Source organism: Dama dama, chromosome 9 (genome assembly GCF_033118175.1).
Source record: "Dama dama isolate Ldn47 chromosome 9, ASM3311817v1, whole genome shotgun sequence".
Lineage (NCBI taxonomy): Eukaryota > Metazoa > Chordata > Mammalia > Artiodactyla > Cervidae > Dama > Dama dama.
The window spans coordinates 21,609,581-21,626,908 of NC_083689.1; the positions used below are offsets into that span (position 1 = coordinate 21,609,581).

Here is a 17,328-nt window from a genome sequence, read left to right on the forward strand (position 1 = left end):
TGGCAACAGGAGGCCAGCTTGTCCATTCTCCAACAGTATTCACAACTTTATTCACAAACATGGTGTCCTGAACAGCTTGGGGTAATGGTCCAGGAGGTCAGCAGGCTAGGGGCGGCTGCCCAGGCTCCCCTGGCCCCATCCCCTCAGGGAGGGAGCGGCAAATCACTGAGATGCGACGGCCCCGGGGAATCCGACGCTCCCCAAAAAAGGACTCTTCATCCCGAAGGATCTCGTGGGAGAAGTCATAACGGGCCGAGCCCCTGCAGGAGAAAACAGAGGATGTGGCTGGTGAGGGCAGCCCTGGTTCCAGGCAGACCAGCCCTAGGGGTAGAGTCTGCTATCATGGCTGAATGACAGAAGGTGTTCCAAATGTTGAGTGGGTGTCTTGTGAGTTACTGGTGGAGTGCAGGCTCCTTGGCTGCCAATACCTAAGAATGTAGAGGGAGCCCGGCTCCAGCAAGAGTTCCAGCCACTCCCCTGGCTCCTGGGTGTGCACCAGTCGCATGACGCTAGGAGACAACAGGGATAGGCCGGCAATGGTGGATCCACAGAACTGGAAGAGAGGACATGGTGGAGGGTGGGTTTTGGCCTGGCCAGCCCATCCCCAGCTGGGAGCTCCAAGCCACTGCCCTCTGCCCACCTTGACGCTGTCCACGTGTGGCTTGATGTAGCCCTGAGGTTCTAGGTCCAGCACGTGCACTGAGGAGAGGAGCGTCTGGCCAGGTCCAAAGGCAGCTGCCTGCACACGCCGCAGGATGGCCCGGCTTGCCTCTGACCAGCGCGACTTCTCTGTCTCTCGGAAGCCGTGGATGGCCTGCCCAGAGCACTCAGGTCAAGCCTGGAAGCTTCCAGGGGTGGGGAACAGGGAAACTGAGACATAGCCCAGGGCTGGGGAGGGATTGGGGGGAGGGTGGTGGAAGTGCAAAGCAAAGGCCTAGTTTTTCCAGGATGACACTTGACCCCAACCCTCAATTCTCAACTTTGATCCTAACTACCCCATGATGTTTTCTCAAATCCCAACCCCTGCCACATCTGGGTCTGGCTTTAGTCCTTTCTACCCACCATCAGGGTCCAGTTCAGTCCCACATTCCGTCCCTAACGTTGGCCCGGTTCCAATATTCACAACTTGATTCACCGGGTCCCCTGTCTCCACCCCTCAACCCGTGACCCTCCCTCATCTCGCTCCACACCCATTTCCACCCCTAACTTTGGTCCTGTCCCCCAAACACCCCTCGGTTCTGCCTCGTATGGCCCTGCTCACATCTCCAAGGCGCTCTTCCAGCCCCCAAGACCCCAAGTATCAAGACCTCGCCCCCATTCCCAGGCCCCGCCCAGATTAAGCCCCGCCCACCCCAGCGCTCCACTCCCGCCGGGTCTCTAACGTCCTAAGCCACGCCCCGGTGGCTCCGCCCCAGCTCCATCCGCCCCAGCTCCACCCGCCCCAGCGCCACCCGCCTCACCGCATCCCAGTGGTCGTATTCGTATCTGCGGCGGCGAAGCTCGGGTTCCAGCTCGCGGCTCAGTGTCTCCTCCTCGGCCGCGCTCAGGAAGCCGGGCCGCACCACGGCCGCGTCTTGTAGGCGGCTCAGAACGGCTGGGCCCGAGCCCCGCACCCAGCAGTGCTGGGAAAGCGTCCGCAGTACAACCTGCCCACCTCCGGCCATAGCCCCCGAGCCGGGTCTTGGAAGAGGCCAGGGCCACGCCCCCTCCCCAGGGTTATTGGCTGTGGCTGCACCGAGTCCCTCCAGCAATTGGCTTTCCTCAGAGTCCCGCCTCTCGCTCAAGGTTACTGGTTGTTACTCGGCTCGTCCTCTCAAGCTATTGGCTCTTCCCAGAACCTGCCTCCTCTCCGGCGCTATTGGGCCCTTTAGACCATAGAGACTCCTCAGGTCCGTCTTCCAGAGGGCGGTGGTGTCAAAGGCTAGCTATGCTCTGGGGTCAGAGGTCAAGGGTCAGAGAAGGATTGGGCCAAGGCTATGAAGTTAAGGTTAGAGTCCAGTCAGGCTGAGCTGTAGGAGTTACGGGAGTGACATTAAGGCTATGATTATGGGGTGGGACCAGGTTTGTGGACTTAGGGGTTTCAGTCAAAGGTCAAGGCGAGGCGCCTCCCATTCCGACCCCCCTCTCCCCCATCCGCATACAAACAGGCTGGCTTCCAGTTTAAAACAGTATATAAACTGTTTATATACTTTGTTTAAAAACAGTATATAAACAAAAACTCCTCTCCCTTTAATGGTAGAATTGGAAGGTCACCATTTTTCAGCCCATAGACAACTGGTTTTAAAATATCTTCTGCTAGAAGCCACCCTCACGCCGAGGTAATCGGCGGAAAAGCGGAACCTGAATCGGATCAAACTTGTGTAGAGTCAGACACCAGGTACCGAAAGTACCAAGGACAGACTCGCATCCTCAAAATTCAGAGGGAAAGTTCCTAAGACACACGACCCTGTTTCTCCAACAAGTTAAGTTCAAGAAAAGAGAAGAAAAAGAGGGAGAGAGATTTGAGAGACTAAAGGGAAAAACCGCAATAACAAGACACTTATAGATTTATCAACCAGTGGCAATGCCTGCACCTTATTTGGATCCTGATTGGAAAAATTAAAAAAAAAAAATAGTGATCACCAGGGAAATTTGGACGCGGTTGAATATTCGACCACGGTAAGTGTTATTTTTTTCTGGTTGAAAATGATATTGTGGTTGTCTTTTTCAGGACAAAGATTCCTTGTCCTTTATTATTTTTTGAAAATTCTATAAATTCTGTAGCACTTTACAGTTTTTAAAAGTTTCACACACGCATGATTTCATAGACTCTCATAATAATAACCTTTTTAAAAAAATTCCCTACAGCTATATTGCCCCTCCTCCTTCCCTCTCCCCACTGGTAACCACTGGTTTGTTCTGTGTGAGTCTGTTTGTTTTGTTGACTAGTTTATTTTTTAGATTCTACATAATAGTGATATGATACAGAATGTCTGTCTGATTAACTCACTTAGCATAATACCCTCCAAGTCCATACATGTTGCTGCAAATGGCATTATTTCATTCTTTTTTATGGCTGAGTAATATTCCATTGTGTATATGTACTGTATCTTCTTTATCCATTCATCTGTTGATGGACACTTAGATTGCTTCTATATCTTGGCAGTTGTAAATAATGCCATGAACATTGGCATGCATGTTATCTTTTCTAAATAGTGTTTTGTGGTTTTTTTGGATATATACCAAAAGGAGTGGAATTGCTGGGTCATGTGGTTATTCTATTTTTAGTATTTTTGAGAAATAAAAAAATTTCTTATCCTTTTAGAAATACATACTGAAATATTACAGATGAAATGAAAAGCTGGGATTTGCTTCAAAGTACTACAAAGCCACGGTAGAGGCTCTGTAGAGGCAGGGGAGGGACGAGTCATAATCAGCCATGAATTGGTGTGGTGGGTACATGAGACCTCATTATTCTAGTTTCTCTACTTTTTTTCCTATTAAAAAAAAAAATTACTACAGGTGATTTTTTTTTTTTTTTTTTTGCAGCACCAGGCTTCATTGCTGTGTGGGCTTTTCTCTAGTTGTTGAGAGCAGGGGCTACTCTCTAGTTTTGGTGCACAGGCTTCTCATTGTGGTGGTGACTCTTGTGGAGCATGGGTTCTAGGGCATGTTGACTTCAGTAGTTGTGGCACACAGGCTTAGTTACTTCGAAGCATGTGGAATCTTCCCGGACCAGGGATTAAACCTGTGTCCTCTGCATTGGCAGGCCATTGTTAACCAATGAACCATGAGGGTCTTCTCCACTTTTGTATATATTTTAAATTGCACAGAATGAAAAAGTTCAACCAAATATAATCGATGAATGAAGCCAAATTAAAAAGTCCTCTATATTAAAAAAAACAAAAAACAAAAATTCTTCTTTGCTCTGACAGCAAAATTCCTTGAAAAACTTGTCTAGCTCCCAGTATTTTCCAGCCCCTTCTCTCTGGGTCCACTCCAACCTGGCTTTTGGGCCCCTAGTAATAAAAGTGGTCTTACTGAAGGCCATTCCCAGGTGGCGCTAGTGGTAAAGAACCTGCCTCTTACTGCAAGAGATGTGGGTTCGATCCCTGGGTCAGGAAGATCCCCTGGCGAAGGGAATGGCAACCCACTCCAGTACTCTTGCCTGGAGAATCCCAAGGACAGAGGAGCCTGGTAGGCTACGGTCCAAAGGGTCACAAAGAGTCGGACACGACTGAAGTAACTTAGGGATTTCTGTGGGGCCAAGTGCCATAGCTAGTTCTTAGCCTGACTGCTAACTCATGGACACACTGAAGTTTCCTACATTTTTATTCCCGATCCTGACTCCAGATTTAACCATGCCCTGGGATGTTTGCGGGGGTGGGGTGGGGGGGGATGAGGGGGGGGGGCTTGGGAGTGGGGGAGGCACGCTAGACTTACAGACATCCAAAATCAACTCCTGATCCTGACCCCTGCTCCTCCCCCCAGCTCTCCTGGAAACATCTCATCTTTCTTTCCATCTTTCTGGCTGCTTTGGGCCAATACCTAGGAGTTTTGGGAGATTTCATTCTCTCTCAAATCTCACATCCTACCTGTAAGCCCTGCCTTTAAAACCTGGCTGGAAACTGACCTCTCTCACCATGTGGCTGGGGCGAGGTCACTCCTCCTCTGGGTGATACCAAGTCTCCTCACTCCAGGTTTCTGTGCTTGCCACCCTCCACCCACCACTCTGTGGTTCCTTTTTGTTCCTCTTCTTTTTCTTTTGGCTGCGCTGGGTCTTTGTTGTGGTGCAGCCTCAGGAGTTCCAGCACTCGGGCTTAGTTGCACTATGTGGGATCTTAGTTCCCTGACCAGGGATCGAACCCAGACCCCCTGCACTGGGAGTGCAGAGTCTTAGCTACTGGACCACCAGGGAAGTCCCCTGTTCCTCCTTTTTTTTTTTAGTTCTACCATTTTATTGCTACCAACCCATCTCCCTCCATCCTCGTGCACACGTGCTCAGTCAGGTAACCCCATGGACTGCAGCCCGCCAGGCTCCTCTGTCCATGGACTTTTCCAGGCAAGAATACTGGACTGGGTTGCCATTTCCTTCTCCAGCCCCTGTTCCTCTTCTTGAAACCCTCCATGGGGCATCTCCCTCCTATCTCAGACCTGCTGCTGTTTAATCACTAAGTCATGTCTGACTCTTTGCGACCCCATGGACTGTAGCCTGCCAGGCTCCTCTGTCCATGGGATTGTCCTGGCAAGAATACTGGAGTACATTGCCATTTCCTCCTCCAGGGGATCTTCCTGATCCAGGGATCAAATCTTGGCAGGTGGATTCTTTACCACTGAGCCATCTGGGAAGCCCTACCAGACTTTTTATGATCTATACTCTTCCTCTTCCTGCTCTTATCTCTACTTTTCCCCTCACTCCCTCCCTCCCTTCTTCCAGCCACCGCAGCTCCCTCATGGTTCCCCTCATGTGCCAGGCATAGTCCTGCCACAAGATCTTTGCACTTCCCATGCCTTCTGCCAGGCCTGCTGTGTCCCAAGATAGCAATCTGGCTCCCCCCACCCTCACCTCCTCCAGGTCTTTGCTCTAATGTTACCTTCTCAGCAAGGCCTCTGCAGGCCTTGTCATCTCACTCTCGTCACACACACACACAACACTGCATACTTCTTGCCCTGATTTAAAAAAAAAAAACAACTGTCTACTTTCCCAAGAATGTAAGTTTCTTCAGGACAGGGACTTCTGTGTCTTCTTCACAGTAAGTTGTGGCCTCTGGAGCAGTGTCTGGAGTGTCATGCCGGCTCTTAGCTCTGCTCAAGATGAAGGTCAGGGTGAAGGCACACGTGAGCCAGGGTAGACACCAGAGGGAAGGCGCCAGAGCCAGGAGCAAAGGCTACAAAGATTTAATTTAAAATCACAGTGTCTCAGTTGGGCTACCCACCGACAGGGGCACCCCCATATCCACAGTTCCTCAAGGGGCCCCTCCAGGCTCAGTGTGGAGGGGCTCGCAGGCCAGGCGCCTCTGCTCTCCCTGGGAGGGCGAGAGGGAGGCCAGTTCTCAGGCGCTGGCTGGGGTGGGTTCTACCACTGTTGGCTCCCCCGGCTCCTTCTGTACCAGCTCTGGCTCGTCCTCCCCATCCTGTGGGGGGTGGACCAGAACCTTGTCCAAGATGCCGAACTCCTGGGCCTCCATGGGGCTCATGTAGCGGTCCCTCTCCATGGCCGACTCTGCAGGGGGCGTACAGGCAGGATGCGGGTGGTGAAGAATGGACACCAAAGGCCACATTCCAGTCTTCAATCAGCCCAAGTCCACCCTGTGTGACCCTGGCCTCCCCATCCCTGTGCCTTGAGTTTCCCCACCAGTAAAATACCTGTTTATTGTTTTTTTAGCTTGTTGATATGTAAATACACATCTAGGAAAGGGCACAGACTGTGGAAGTGGACAGTGTGGTAGTTTTCAGACTGAACCCACCCATGTGGCCAGCTCTCAGATCAGACCTCCCAAACCCCACTGGGGACACATCCAGTTGCTAAGTCCCACGCCCCCTGCCCCACCCTGCTGCTGCTGCTAAGTCACTTCAGTCATGTCTGACTCTGTGTGATCCCATAGACGGCAGCCCACCAGGCTCCCCTGTCCCTGGGATTCTCCAGGCAAGAACACCGGAGTGGGCTGCCACCTCCCTCTCCAATGTGTGAAAGTGAAAAGTGAAAGTGAAGTCGCTCAGTTGTGTCCGACTCTTAGCGACCCCATGGACCGCAGCCTACCAGGCTCCTCCATCCATGGGATTTTCCAGGCAAGAGTACTGGAGTGGGGTGCCATTGCCTTCTCCCTGCCCCGCCCTAACAGTGGCCTAATGGCATAGAGGTTATGCCAGTTTTTTGCTCTTTAAATACATAATCACAGGGACTTCCCTGGTGGACTAGTGGTTAAGACTCCACACTCTCAATGCAGGGGTCCTGGGTTCCATCCCTCATCAGGGAACTAGGTCTTATGTGCTGTAGCTAAGACCTGGTGCAGCCAAATTTAAAAAAAAAAAAAGACTCTACACTTCACTGCCAGGGACATGGGTTGGACCCGATTGGGGAACTAAGATTTTGCATGCCGAGCAATGTGGCCAAAAAAATTAAAGTTAATTAATTAAAAAAGTAAATAAACGTATAACCAGAGCATTTACTCCTTTTCCCACTCAGTACTGTTTTGGAGATTTATCTCAGTCCTTCTGGCTGTGTAGCGTCCCACCTCATGAATATACCACCACTGGCCACTCATTCTCCTGCTGTCAGGCACTTGGGTCTTTCCCCATTTGGGACTGTAGGAACAGGACTACATTCCCGTCTGCATCTTCGGATAGAAGCACTTGATTCCCTTGGCTACAGGCCGAGCAGAGGAACCAGGTATCTTTCTGGGTGTTCACCCTCAGTGCCCTAACAGCTTCCTGAAGTGGTTGTAGTTATCACTGTTGCCTGCAGTGGATAAACGTTCCAGTGGCTCCACGCTCCCCTCAGCATTCAGTGGTGTCAGTATTTTCTATTTGAGCTGCTCCAGTGGATTGAAATGGAGCAGGAAATGGCAACCCACTCCAGTATTCTTGCCTGGAGAATCCCATGGACAGAGGAGCCTGGAGGGCTACAGTCCATGGAGTCTCAAAGAATTGGATCCGACTGAGCACACACAGCACAGTGGCCTGAAATGGTATCTCATCAGGGCATTGATCTGCCTTTCCCGAATAACTGATGATGTCATTATTATTTTTTCTTTTTTATTGGCCACACCACATGCGGCATGTGGGATCTTGGTTCCCCAACCAGGGATGGAACCCTGTGCCCCTTGCAGTGGAAACACAGAGTCCTAAGTACTGGATCTCCAGGGAAGTCCCACTGATGACACTTCATTATTAAACATCATCAATAAAGGTGATGAGAACCTTGGCTTCTGTTTCTTGGCCATTTGGAATCTTCTTTGTGGGAGACCCTTGGAGAAGGCAATGACAACCAACTCCGGTACTCTTGCCTGGAAAATCTCATGGACAGAGGAGCCTGGTAGGCTGCAGTCCATGGGGTCGCTAAGAGTCAGACACGACTGAGCAACTTCACTTTCACTTTTCACTTTCATGCATTGGAGAAGGAAATGGCAACCCACTCCAGTGTTCTTGCCTGGAGAATTCCAGGGACGGGGGAGCCTAGTGGGCTGCCATCTATGGGGTCGCACAGAGTCAGACATGACTGAAGTGACTTAGCAGCAGCAGCAGCAGCAGTTCAAAACCTTTGGACCTCTTTCAGTCAAGTTTTTTGTCTTTTAATTTTTACATTTTTATTATTATTTTTTCTTGGCCACACTGTGCGGTATATGGGATCTTAATTCTCTGACCAGAGATCAGACCCGCATCCCCTGCAGTGGAAGTGCGGAGTCTTAACGACTAGACCACCAGGGAAGTCCCTGGGTCTCTAAAAAAAAGTGCTCAGAACAGGGGTTCTTAACTGGGGGTGGGGTGGGGATTCTGATCCCCAGGGGACACTGGGCGATGGCTGGAGATGGTTCTGACTGTCACCCCTGGAGGGGTTGCTGACAGCTGGTGGGCAGAGCGTGGGGATGTGCCACACATCCTGTAGGGCCCTGGAGGGCCCCCACCACAGGACGATCCAGCCTGGTATCAGCTGCACCAGGTCCAGAGGCCTGACCAGTATGCCTGTGTTGGTTCCAATAAAAGAGCAGCCGAGGGCCTTGTAGGGGACGCTCACCGATCACCTGCAGGGTCTGTTTGGTGTGCTTGGCATAGATGCTGTAGAGCTGCTTCTTGAGCTTCATGATCTCCTCCGCCTGGATGGCGATATCTGTGGCTTGGCCCTAGGGGGCCATCCCAAGAGGGAGAAGGTTGGGATCAGGGTCTGCCACTTGCAGGCAGAGGGACTCAGGAGACCGCCCTGGGTTTCTGGCTGCTAGCATTCAGGTGGGTGGGACAGGCCTCTGTGAATGCCTCCATAGTCTGTTTCATCCTTACCACCTCTAGGAAGGCTCTCTGTATTAACTCTATGTTCTTATTTCTGGCAGCTGGTACCTCCCTGACCAGAAGGGAAGGAGCTAATTTCTTAGAGACATCAGAAAGCTGCCCAGAACACACTTTTCACATGCAAAGCTGCCAATCCAAGCCCACACACCCGCCATCTTCTCTGCAGAGCTCTCACACCCTGGGTCACCATCCTCCTGCCCCATCACCAGAGGGTACCAGACAACTAGGGACAATCCCTACGCCCTAGAGCCCACCAACACTATTCACGCTAGCCCATCCTAACCTCACACGTTCTTTCCAGCAGAAACCTCGAAGGAGGCTCCTGCTCACATTCTCCTCTCGACCAACCCTTGTGCCTACGTGTGTGGTCCCCAAGGCCTGGCACACTCCCTCCTCTTGGGATCTGTGAGTCACAAACTGTCTTTTTAATGGCAACCCTCTCCTGGTCAGTTGGCCTCACCATATCTGCATACCAACAAAATCTACATTTTAAACCCACCCTGTCACGTGACTCCTGCCTGTCTGGCTGGTTCACCTGTCTAGACCCCCATCCCCACCCCCAAAGCAGCTCTCAGGGCACACTCACCCGGGCACCCCCAGAGGGCTGGTGGATCATGATGCGGGAGTTGGGGAGCGAGTGGCGCATGCCTGGGGTGCCAGCGGCCAGAAGTAGGGAGCCCATGCTGGCCGCCTGGCCCACACACCACGTGCAGATGGGGTTCAGGATGTATTGCATCGTGTCGTAGATGGCCAGGCCCGAGGTCACCACGCCACCTGTGGACGGGGCCGAGAGTGAGGGGCTGTGCCAGCTACCCCCCACCATCCTTTCTCCTAAGGTCCTGGAGAGGGCTGGGGTCTCAAACAGAAATACTCCCAGGGGTAGGAAGGTGACACAGGCCAGGTGGGGGCAGCAAATGAGGGCTGGCTCCAAAGTGAGCTGACAGTTGCCACACTTACATGTGAACCCAGTGGAGGATGAGATTGGCCACATTCTCAAGAATTGGGAGAATGCAGTAACTATGAGCGAAGACTCTGGAGCCAGTCTGCCTGGGTGTGACCCCTGGCTGGGCAGGTCATCACATGTGACCTTGGGTAAGTTACCCAGCCTCTTGGAGACATGGTACCTCCTTGTAGGTTGGAGATAACTAAATACTACCCATCATGTGAGAGGCTGCATGAAGAAAATGAGTTAAATGCTTATAAAGTGCTTATAAAAGTGCCCGGCACAGTAAACGATCTATTAAGATTGGCTATTCAGGGAATTCCCCATGTGTCCAGTGGTTAGGGCTTTCACTACCATGGGCCTGAGTTTGATCCCTGCTCAGGGAACTAAGATCCCACAGGAGGAACAACTCGACCAAACATAAAATAAATTGGCTGTTGGCTATTCTACCTTTTTGGGGGGATAGGGTGGAATCTACTAGTTTAAAAAATTTTGACAACCGAGTCAGGTTGGTAAAACATTATGTATGGGATCAGAGGCAGGTTCAGATGCCTCTTTAAAAAAGCAAGGGAAGAGGCAGATTTTGGAGGTTTCCAGACCCTCTGGAGATTCCAAAGGAAGCTCTGCCCCCTTTCTTGCTCCAGAGACAGAACCTCCCTAATTAGGGGCCTCAGTCCCTGGAGTCACCAGGTGTGTCCCCAGGAGTGCCCCTGGCACCCGGGGAAGGCACTGCTCACCGGGGCTGTTGATATACATGTGGATGGGTTTCTTGTTGCTTTCCGACTGCAGGAACAGCAGTTGCGCGATGACCAGGCTGGCGACACTGTCATCGATCTGCAAGTGAGGAGGGCAGGGGTGTCCTCAGATGGGCGTGAAAGCTAAGGGCGGCAGTTATGGGGTGGCTGGGGTTGAGTCAGGGCACCAGAATGGTGGTCAGGGCCCAAGTAAGACAGACCGGGAAGCGTTCAGGACCAGGAGTGGATGTGGTGGGGGGTGATCCGGAACCAGGGGGTTGGGGACACAGGAAGGGGGGACTCAGGCAACAGGAAGGAAAGGGGTGAGGAGGTTGGGGAGGAGAGACTGGAGCCCAGGAATGGGGAGGAGGATCATTGGTGAGGGAGCGAGTCAGAGATTAGGGAGGGAGACGCAGAGGATTTAAAGGAGTAGAAGGGGGACTCCAGACCAGGAGGGAGCATCAGGGGGCTTATATGCCCAGGAAGCAGGGGGTGTCAGATTGGGACAAGAGCGTCAGCCTAGGGAGGAAAGTCATGGGGGAGAAGTCAGAGGATCAAGGAGGTTTGCGGAGATCTGGGCAGGCGAAGGGGAGGATCGCGGCGCGAGGCACTCACAGGGCCCATGACGCACACAATACGCTCCCGAAGCAGTCGCGAGTAGATGTCATAGGCGCGCTCGCCGCGACCCTGGGGAAGAAAGACGCGGGTGAGGGTCAGACGCCCTCCGTGCCCCAAGCCCTTGCACCCACGGGCCGTGTCCCCGCCCCGCCACTGTACCGTCTGCTCCACCACGATGGGAATGAGCGGGAGAGCCCGGGCCGCCGTCGCGTGCAGGCTCCGCTGCGGGGCCAGGCGATTCTCGGGCGTCCGCTGCGGGGGAAAGCGGGCGGCGAGGCGAGGCCCCAGCGCTGGGCACAAGCCGGCCGCCCCCCGCCCCCCCCTAAGCAATACTTTGGGCCACATCGCGTCGCACGTCCCTCCCGGCTTCCGTACGATGCTGGAACTACAACTCTCAGCGTGCTTTGCGCCCGCGGCGCTGGCTCACGAGACCGCCCACTTCCGGGAAGCACAGGGCACGCTTCGGGGCGGGGCGATGGGGGGGCGGAGCCAGAGACGTGGTGCTCGAGTGGAGCCAGAGAGCTTCCAAGATCACTGTTTGAGTCTTTCTGACGAATCGTCATAGTTTTCTGCTTTTCACTGCTAATTAAAAAAAATCAGCTCCGTTCGCCCGCTGGGCCTGGGCCTCAACGATCATCCAGCCTGGTGGGGCCGACTCCCGAGACCTTCCCATCCGTCTATGGTTATGCATGCGGTAGTGGGAAGGCCCCAAGATATGCAAGCCCAAGGGTGGAAGTTGCGAACTTGGCCCGGGAGGTCGGTCTGGAAAGGCTTCCTAGGAGGAGCAGGTGTTGGAGCTGGGCTTTGAAGGATGTATAGGAGTTTGTTACGTAGGGAAAGGCATTCCTGGCAAAAGGAGGACAATGGACAAAGGTGTAGGGGGGTGAAGGAAGGCTCCTGGTAACGTTTGGAACCTCTTTTTGCCTCTAGATGGTCTCAGGGTGGACTCTCTTTCATCTTTCAGTTCTAATGTCACCTGGGAATTGTTCCTTATTTTGTCTCCAGAGCCTAGAACCGTTGCCTGGCACACAGTAGGTGCTCATTAAGTACACGTTGAACCCAGAGATGAAGTGGTAAAGGAGGTAGCTTAAGAGCTTAGGGCTTTGAATTCAACTATACTTCAATAAAAAATAAAAAAAAAATACTTAATGTAACTTTTAGGAGGAAATTAAATAACATATTTCAAAACTTTAAAAAAAAGAAGAGCCGAGGGCTTTGAAGGCAGCTTTCCAATATGCCAAGCCTGGTTTAGCCACTGACATGCTGTGTGATCTTCAGGTACATTGTTTAACTCCTCTGAGCCTGAAGTTTCTTGTTTGGAAGATGGTGATGATCAAACCGGTTTTACAGGGAAGGATTTGAGGATTCCTGCTGCTGAGGTGGCAGAGTGACATTCTCTGTGTTTAAATATTGGCCCCACTGTCATGGTCCATGCCCGGGTTGGAAAAGAATTTCCAGACATGAAGCAGAATGAGAGGAGAATAAAATTTATTAGAGTGGGAGACACTGTTAGAACAGTGGGCCAGCTCAAGGGAGATCTAACATTGAATAGGGGTCCTTAGTCCACTTTTATACCTAGAGTACAAGGAGTGGGATGGGGGTCTTGCAGGTCATTTGCTGATTGGATGACCCACGTATACTGGGTGGGGGAAGAGTAAGACAAATACCCTCTCCCTGTGTGGGGTAGGAGGGGAGACAGGAGGACCTGAAATCTGTTAATAGTTACAACATGGGGGAGAGAAGGATGATAAGGGTCTGGTTTTTCCATTCCTGCATTCCAAGACCCTCCTTGGTTTTATCTGCTCTTTAGTCCTTGGGTCACCACATCCATTACTCAACTAGTTTGTGTGTCCCTGTGCCTTACTTTCCTCTCTATAGAATGGACATAATAGTAATAAACTACATCCTGGGGTCATTGTCAGGTCCTCAGAATTGGACCTGGAATGTAGCAAGGACTCGATTTGTATTAGATATTGACGTGTGTTTGGTGGGAGAGATTTCTCTCTCTCTATATATATGTATATACACATATTTACTATTTATATATTATATATATTATTCTATATATATTTAATTTATTTATTTTTAACTGGAGGACAGTTGCTTTACGACATTGTGTTGGTTGCTGCCGTACAGTGACATGAATCGTCCATAGGTCTACATATGTCCTCTCCCTCTTGAACCTCCCTCCCACCTCCCACCCCATCCCACCCCTCTGGTTTGTCACAGAGCACCGGATTTAAGCTTCTTGTGTCATAAGCACATTTCCACTGGCTGTCTAATTTTACTTATGGTAATTGATGTGTATTAGTTATTGTAGGTGCCCGATATGCTACTGGAGATCAGTGGAGAAATAACTCCAGAAAGAAAGAAGGGATGGAGCCAAAACAAAAACAATGCCCAGCTGTGGATGTGACTGGTGATAGAAGCAAGGTCCGATGCTGTAAAGAGCAATATTGCATAGGAACCTGGAATGTTAGGTCCATGAATCAAGGCAAATTGGAAGTAGTCAAACAGGAGATGGCAAGAGTGAATGTCGACATTCTAGGAATCACCGAACTAAAATGGACTGGAATGGGTGACCATTCCAGAAAAACATTTATTTCTGCTTTATTGACTATGCCAAAGCCTTTGACTCTGTGGATCACAATAAACTGTGGAAAATTCTGAAAGAGATCGGAATACCAGACCACCTGACCTGCCTCTTGAGAAACCTATATGCAGGTCAGGAAGCAACAGTTAGAACTGGACATGGAACAACGGACTGGTTTCAAATACGAAAAGGAGTACGTCAAGGTTGTATATTGTCACCCTGCTTATTTAACTTCTATGCAGAGTACATTATGAGAAATGCTGGGCTGGAGGAAGCCCAACCTGGAATCAAGATTGCTGGGAGAAATATCAATAACCTCAGATATGCGGATGACACCACCCTTATGGCAGAGAGTGAAGAGGAACTAAAAAGCCTCTTGATGAAAGTGAAAGAGGAGAGTGAAACAGTTGGCTTAAAGCTCAACATTCAGAAAACTAAGATCATGGCATCTGGTCCCATCACTTCATGGCAAATAGATGGGGAAACAGTGGAAACAGTGTCAGACTTTATTTTGGGGGCTCCAAAATCACTGCAGATGGTGATTGCAGCCATGAAATTAAAAGACACTTAACTCCTTGGAACGAAAGTTATGACCAACCTAGATAGCATATTAAAAAGCAGAGATATTACTTTGCCAACAAAAGTCCGTCTAGTCAAGGCTATGGTTTTTCCAGTGGTCATGTATGGATGTGAGAGTTGGACTGTGAAGAAAGCTGAGCGCTAAAGGATTGATGCTTTTGAACTGTGGTGTTGGAGAAAACTCTTGAGAGTCCCTTGGACTGCAAGGAGATCCAAGGATCTGTCCATCCTAGAGGAGATCAGTCCTGGGTGTTCATTGGAAGGACTGATGCTGAAGCTGAAACTCCAATTACTTTGGCCACCTCATGTGAAGAGTTGACTTACTGGAAAAGACCCTGATGCTGGGAGGGATTGGGGGCAGGAGGAGAAGGGGACAACAGAGGCTGAGATGGTTGGATGGCATCACCGACTTGATGGACGTGAGTTTGAGTAAACTCCAGAAGTTGGTGATGGACAAGGAGGCCTGGCTTGCTGCAATTCATGGAGTCACAAAGAGTCGGACACGACTGAGCAACTGAACTGAACTGAACTATTGTGTTAGATCTGTAACCATGGGCATCCAAGAAGCCCTCCCAAATGAGGGTCCATTTGGCATGGGTTTTCCTGGAGAAGGAAATGGCAACCCATTCCAGTATTCTTGCCTGGAAAATCCCATGGATGGAGGAACCTGGTAGGCTATGGTCCATGGGGTCGCAAAGAGTCGGACACCACTGAGCGACTTCACTTTCTTTCTTTCTTTGATGCATATGTAGGAGTTCACAGGCAGACCATTGCTAATTGCTGGACTCTGAACTCGAAGCGTAGTTTTGTGCCTGGTCTGATGAAGAGATAGAGAAGGACACAGACACTTTTCACTTTATGGAATCAGGGGCAGGAAAGAGGAAAGAATGTGAAAGTGGAAGAGTATAGAGGAGACCTTGGAGGCACCTGGGCTTCCCTATGGCTCAGCTGGTAAAGAATCCACCTGGAATGCGGGAAACCTGGGTTTGGTCCCTGGGTTGAGAAGATCCCCTGGAGAAGGGAATCATTCCAGTATTCTGGTCTGGAGAATTCCATGGACTGTATAGTCCACGGGCTCACAAAGAGTCGGACACGACAGAGCAACTTTCAGTCACTCACTGGAGGCACCCTGGTGCCAGGAGAGGTGTTTCCACTGCAGTGACTGAAGAAGTGGGTGAGCAGCATTGGCCCTTCCAGTTTCTGCGATGAGTCAGGTGGGTGACCCTGCCCAGCCGGTTTCCCTGAGGCCAGAGCTCCCACCCTGCCTCTGGGGAGAAGGGCTGTCCCATCAGTTGCCACCACCCCCACAGTGCTCTGCTCAAGCACTGCCCCACACTCCTGCCCTCACTGCCTGTGTTATACCTGCTCTATCCAGGTAGGCACAGTTCAACTACTTTTCACCTCCTGCATCCTTGTCATTACCCTCAATAACACCCTTGTCAGTGTTGCAGCTTCTCCCCTGCTCTGGACTCCTTGCTGTTATTTCATTCAGCAGCCTGAGTGATCCTTGTAAAGGCTTTTTTTTTTGGTGGGAGAGGGCAGCCCCTGGGCCTCATGGCTTGTGGGATCTTAGTTCCCTGACCAGGGATTGAATCTGGGCAAATCCTATCCACTAGACTATCAGGATACTCCCCAGAAGCTAAGCCACATCCCTCCTTTACCTAAAATCCTCCCCTTGGCTTCCCATCACCCCTGCTGACCTCTACCCTCCTCTTCTTCCACCCTTTCTTCTCCACTTGGCTTCAGGGGCCACGCTGGCCCACTTCTGCTCTCCAGACATGCCAAGTGTCTTCCAGCCACTTGGCCTCTGTCTGAATCTTGCTCAACACAAAAATCTCTATTCACACACCACCTCCTTAGGACTTTCCTGGTAGTCCAGGGGCTAAGACTCTGCTCCCAAAGAAGAGGGCCCGGGTTTAATCCCTGGTCAGGGACCTAGATCCCACATCCTGCAACTAAGAGTTTTCATGCAGCAACTGAAGATCCCATATGCCCCAACCAAGACCTAGAACAGCCAAATAAATAAATATTAAAAAAACAAAGCCAAAAAACCGTTACCTCTCTAGAGAAGCCTTGTGAAATGATGTTTATTTGTTTTTTGAGCAACCCCTTCTGATATATTCTATTTTATTGTCTTCTATTCCACTTCATTTAAACTGGGGTTTTCCAACCTCAGGACTATTAACATTCTGTGTTGGATGATTCTTTGTCCGGGAAGGGGTGCTGTCCTGGGTACTGTAGGGTGTGGAGCAGCATCCCTGGCCCCACCCACTAGATACCAGTAATCCTCTCTCCATCATAACAACCCAAACTGTCTCCAAAGTTTCCGGGTGCTGAAGTGCCCCCTGCCCAGGATAGACCTGCTTCTGGTTGAAAGTCACCAATCTAAAGTGGGCAGTGACCCGAAATGAAAAAAACAAAGCAACTTTTGAACAGCACATGGCACATTATAGGCACTCAGATATTTATAAATCTCTTGTTTTTCCAGAATTTGCTCTGAATATTCCCAATGAATGAATGAATCAGGGGAGGAAGAATCAGTTTGAACACTTGGCTGCAAATCAGTCCATCCTACCGGTTGTTGGGTTTCCCTGGTGGCGCTAGTGGTAAAGAATCCTCCTGCCAGTGCAGGAGATGTAAGAGACACGGGTTCAATCCCTCGGTTGGGAAGATCCCCTGGAAGAGGAAATGGCAATTCACTCCAATATTCTGGCCTGGGAAATCTCATGGACAGAGGAGCCTGGTGGGCTACAGTCTATGGGGTCGCAAAGAGTCGGACACCACTGAGCCTCTGAGCATCAGTTTTCAGTCCAGGATCCAAGAAAACTCTGATCACTGTTTGCTTTTCTTAGATGAATGCAAAACAGGCCTGTTGAATT

At 50.7% G+C, this 17,328-nt stretch overlaps 3 protein-coding genes across 3 annotated transcripts in view; 1 reads left to right on the forward strand and 2 right to left on the reverse strand.

Moving 5' to 3' along the window:
- Window positions 1-25: 25 nt before the first annotated feature.
- ALKBH7 (alkB homolog 7) lies at window positions 26-1,698 on the reverse strand. The gene is made up of 4 exons (XM_061150573.1): window positions 1,461-1,698; window positions 641-814; window positions 429-553; window positions 26-260 (listed from the first exon to the last, which is right to left on the reverse strand). Exons 1-4 carry the CDS (start codon window positions 1,662-1,664, stop codon window positions 98-100), a joined length of 666 nt encoding a protein of 221 aa, XP_061006556.1. The 5' UTR covers window positions 1,665-1,698; the 3' UTR covers window positions 26-97.
- Window positions 1,699-1,881: 183 nt separating this feature from the next.
- The window catches only part of ACER1 (alkaline ceramidase 1), a 56,623-nt gene continuing 41,176 nt past the window's right edge, over window positions 1,882-17,328 (forward strand). Inside the window, exon 1 of the mRNA XM_061150577.1 lies at window positions 1,882-2,658. The gene's annotated coding sequence lies outside the window, so the exon portion shown is untranslated. The remainder of the gene's footprint in view (window positions 2,659-17,328) is intronic.
- Window positions 5,854-11,651, reverse strand: CLPP (caseinolytic mitochondrial matrix peptidase proteolytic subunit). Its single transcript, XM_061149283.1, has 6 exons — window positions 11,437-11,651; window positions 11,275-11,346; window positions 10,663-10,759; window positions 9,569-9,756; window positions 8,714-8,819; window positions 5,854-6,202 (listed from the first exon to the last, which is right to left on the reverse strand). Exons 1-6 carry the CDS (start codon window positions 11,620-11,622, stop codon window positions 6,033-6,035), a joined length of 819 nt encoding a protein of 272 aa, XP_061005266.1. The 5' UTR covers window positions 11,623-11,651; the 3' UTR covers window positions 5,854-6,032.

Coding starts and splice junctions, on each gene's coding strand:
- CLPP (XM_061149283.1), bottom strand. CDS start 11,622: ATGTGGCCCAAAGTATTGCTTAGGGGGGGGCGGGGGGCGGCCGGCTTG. Junction 9,757..10,662: donor CATGTATATCAACAGCCCCG/GTGAGCAGTGCC, acceptor CCCCGTCCACAG/GTGGCGTGGTGACCTCGGGC. Junction 8,820..9,568: donor AGCCCTCTGGGGGTGCCCGG/GTGAGTGTGCCC, acceptor ATGGCCCCCTAG/GGCCAAGCCACAGATATCGC.
- ALKBH7 (XM_061150573.1), bottom strand. CDS start 1,664: ATGGCCGGAGGTGGGCAGGTTGTACTGCGGACGCTTTCCCAGCACTGC. Junction 815..1,460: donor AATACGACCACTGGGATGCG/GTGAGGCGGGTG, acceptor TGCTCTGGGCAG/GCCATCCACGGCTTCCGAGA. Junction 554..640: donor CACACGTGGACAGCGTCAAG/GTGGGCAGAGGG, acceptor CCTCTCTTCCAG/TTCTGTGGATCCACCATTGC.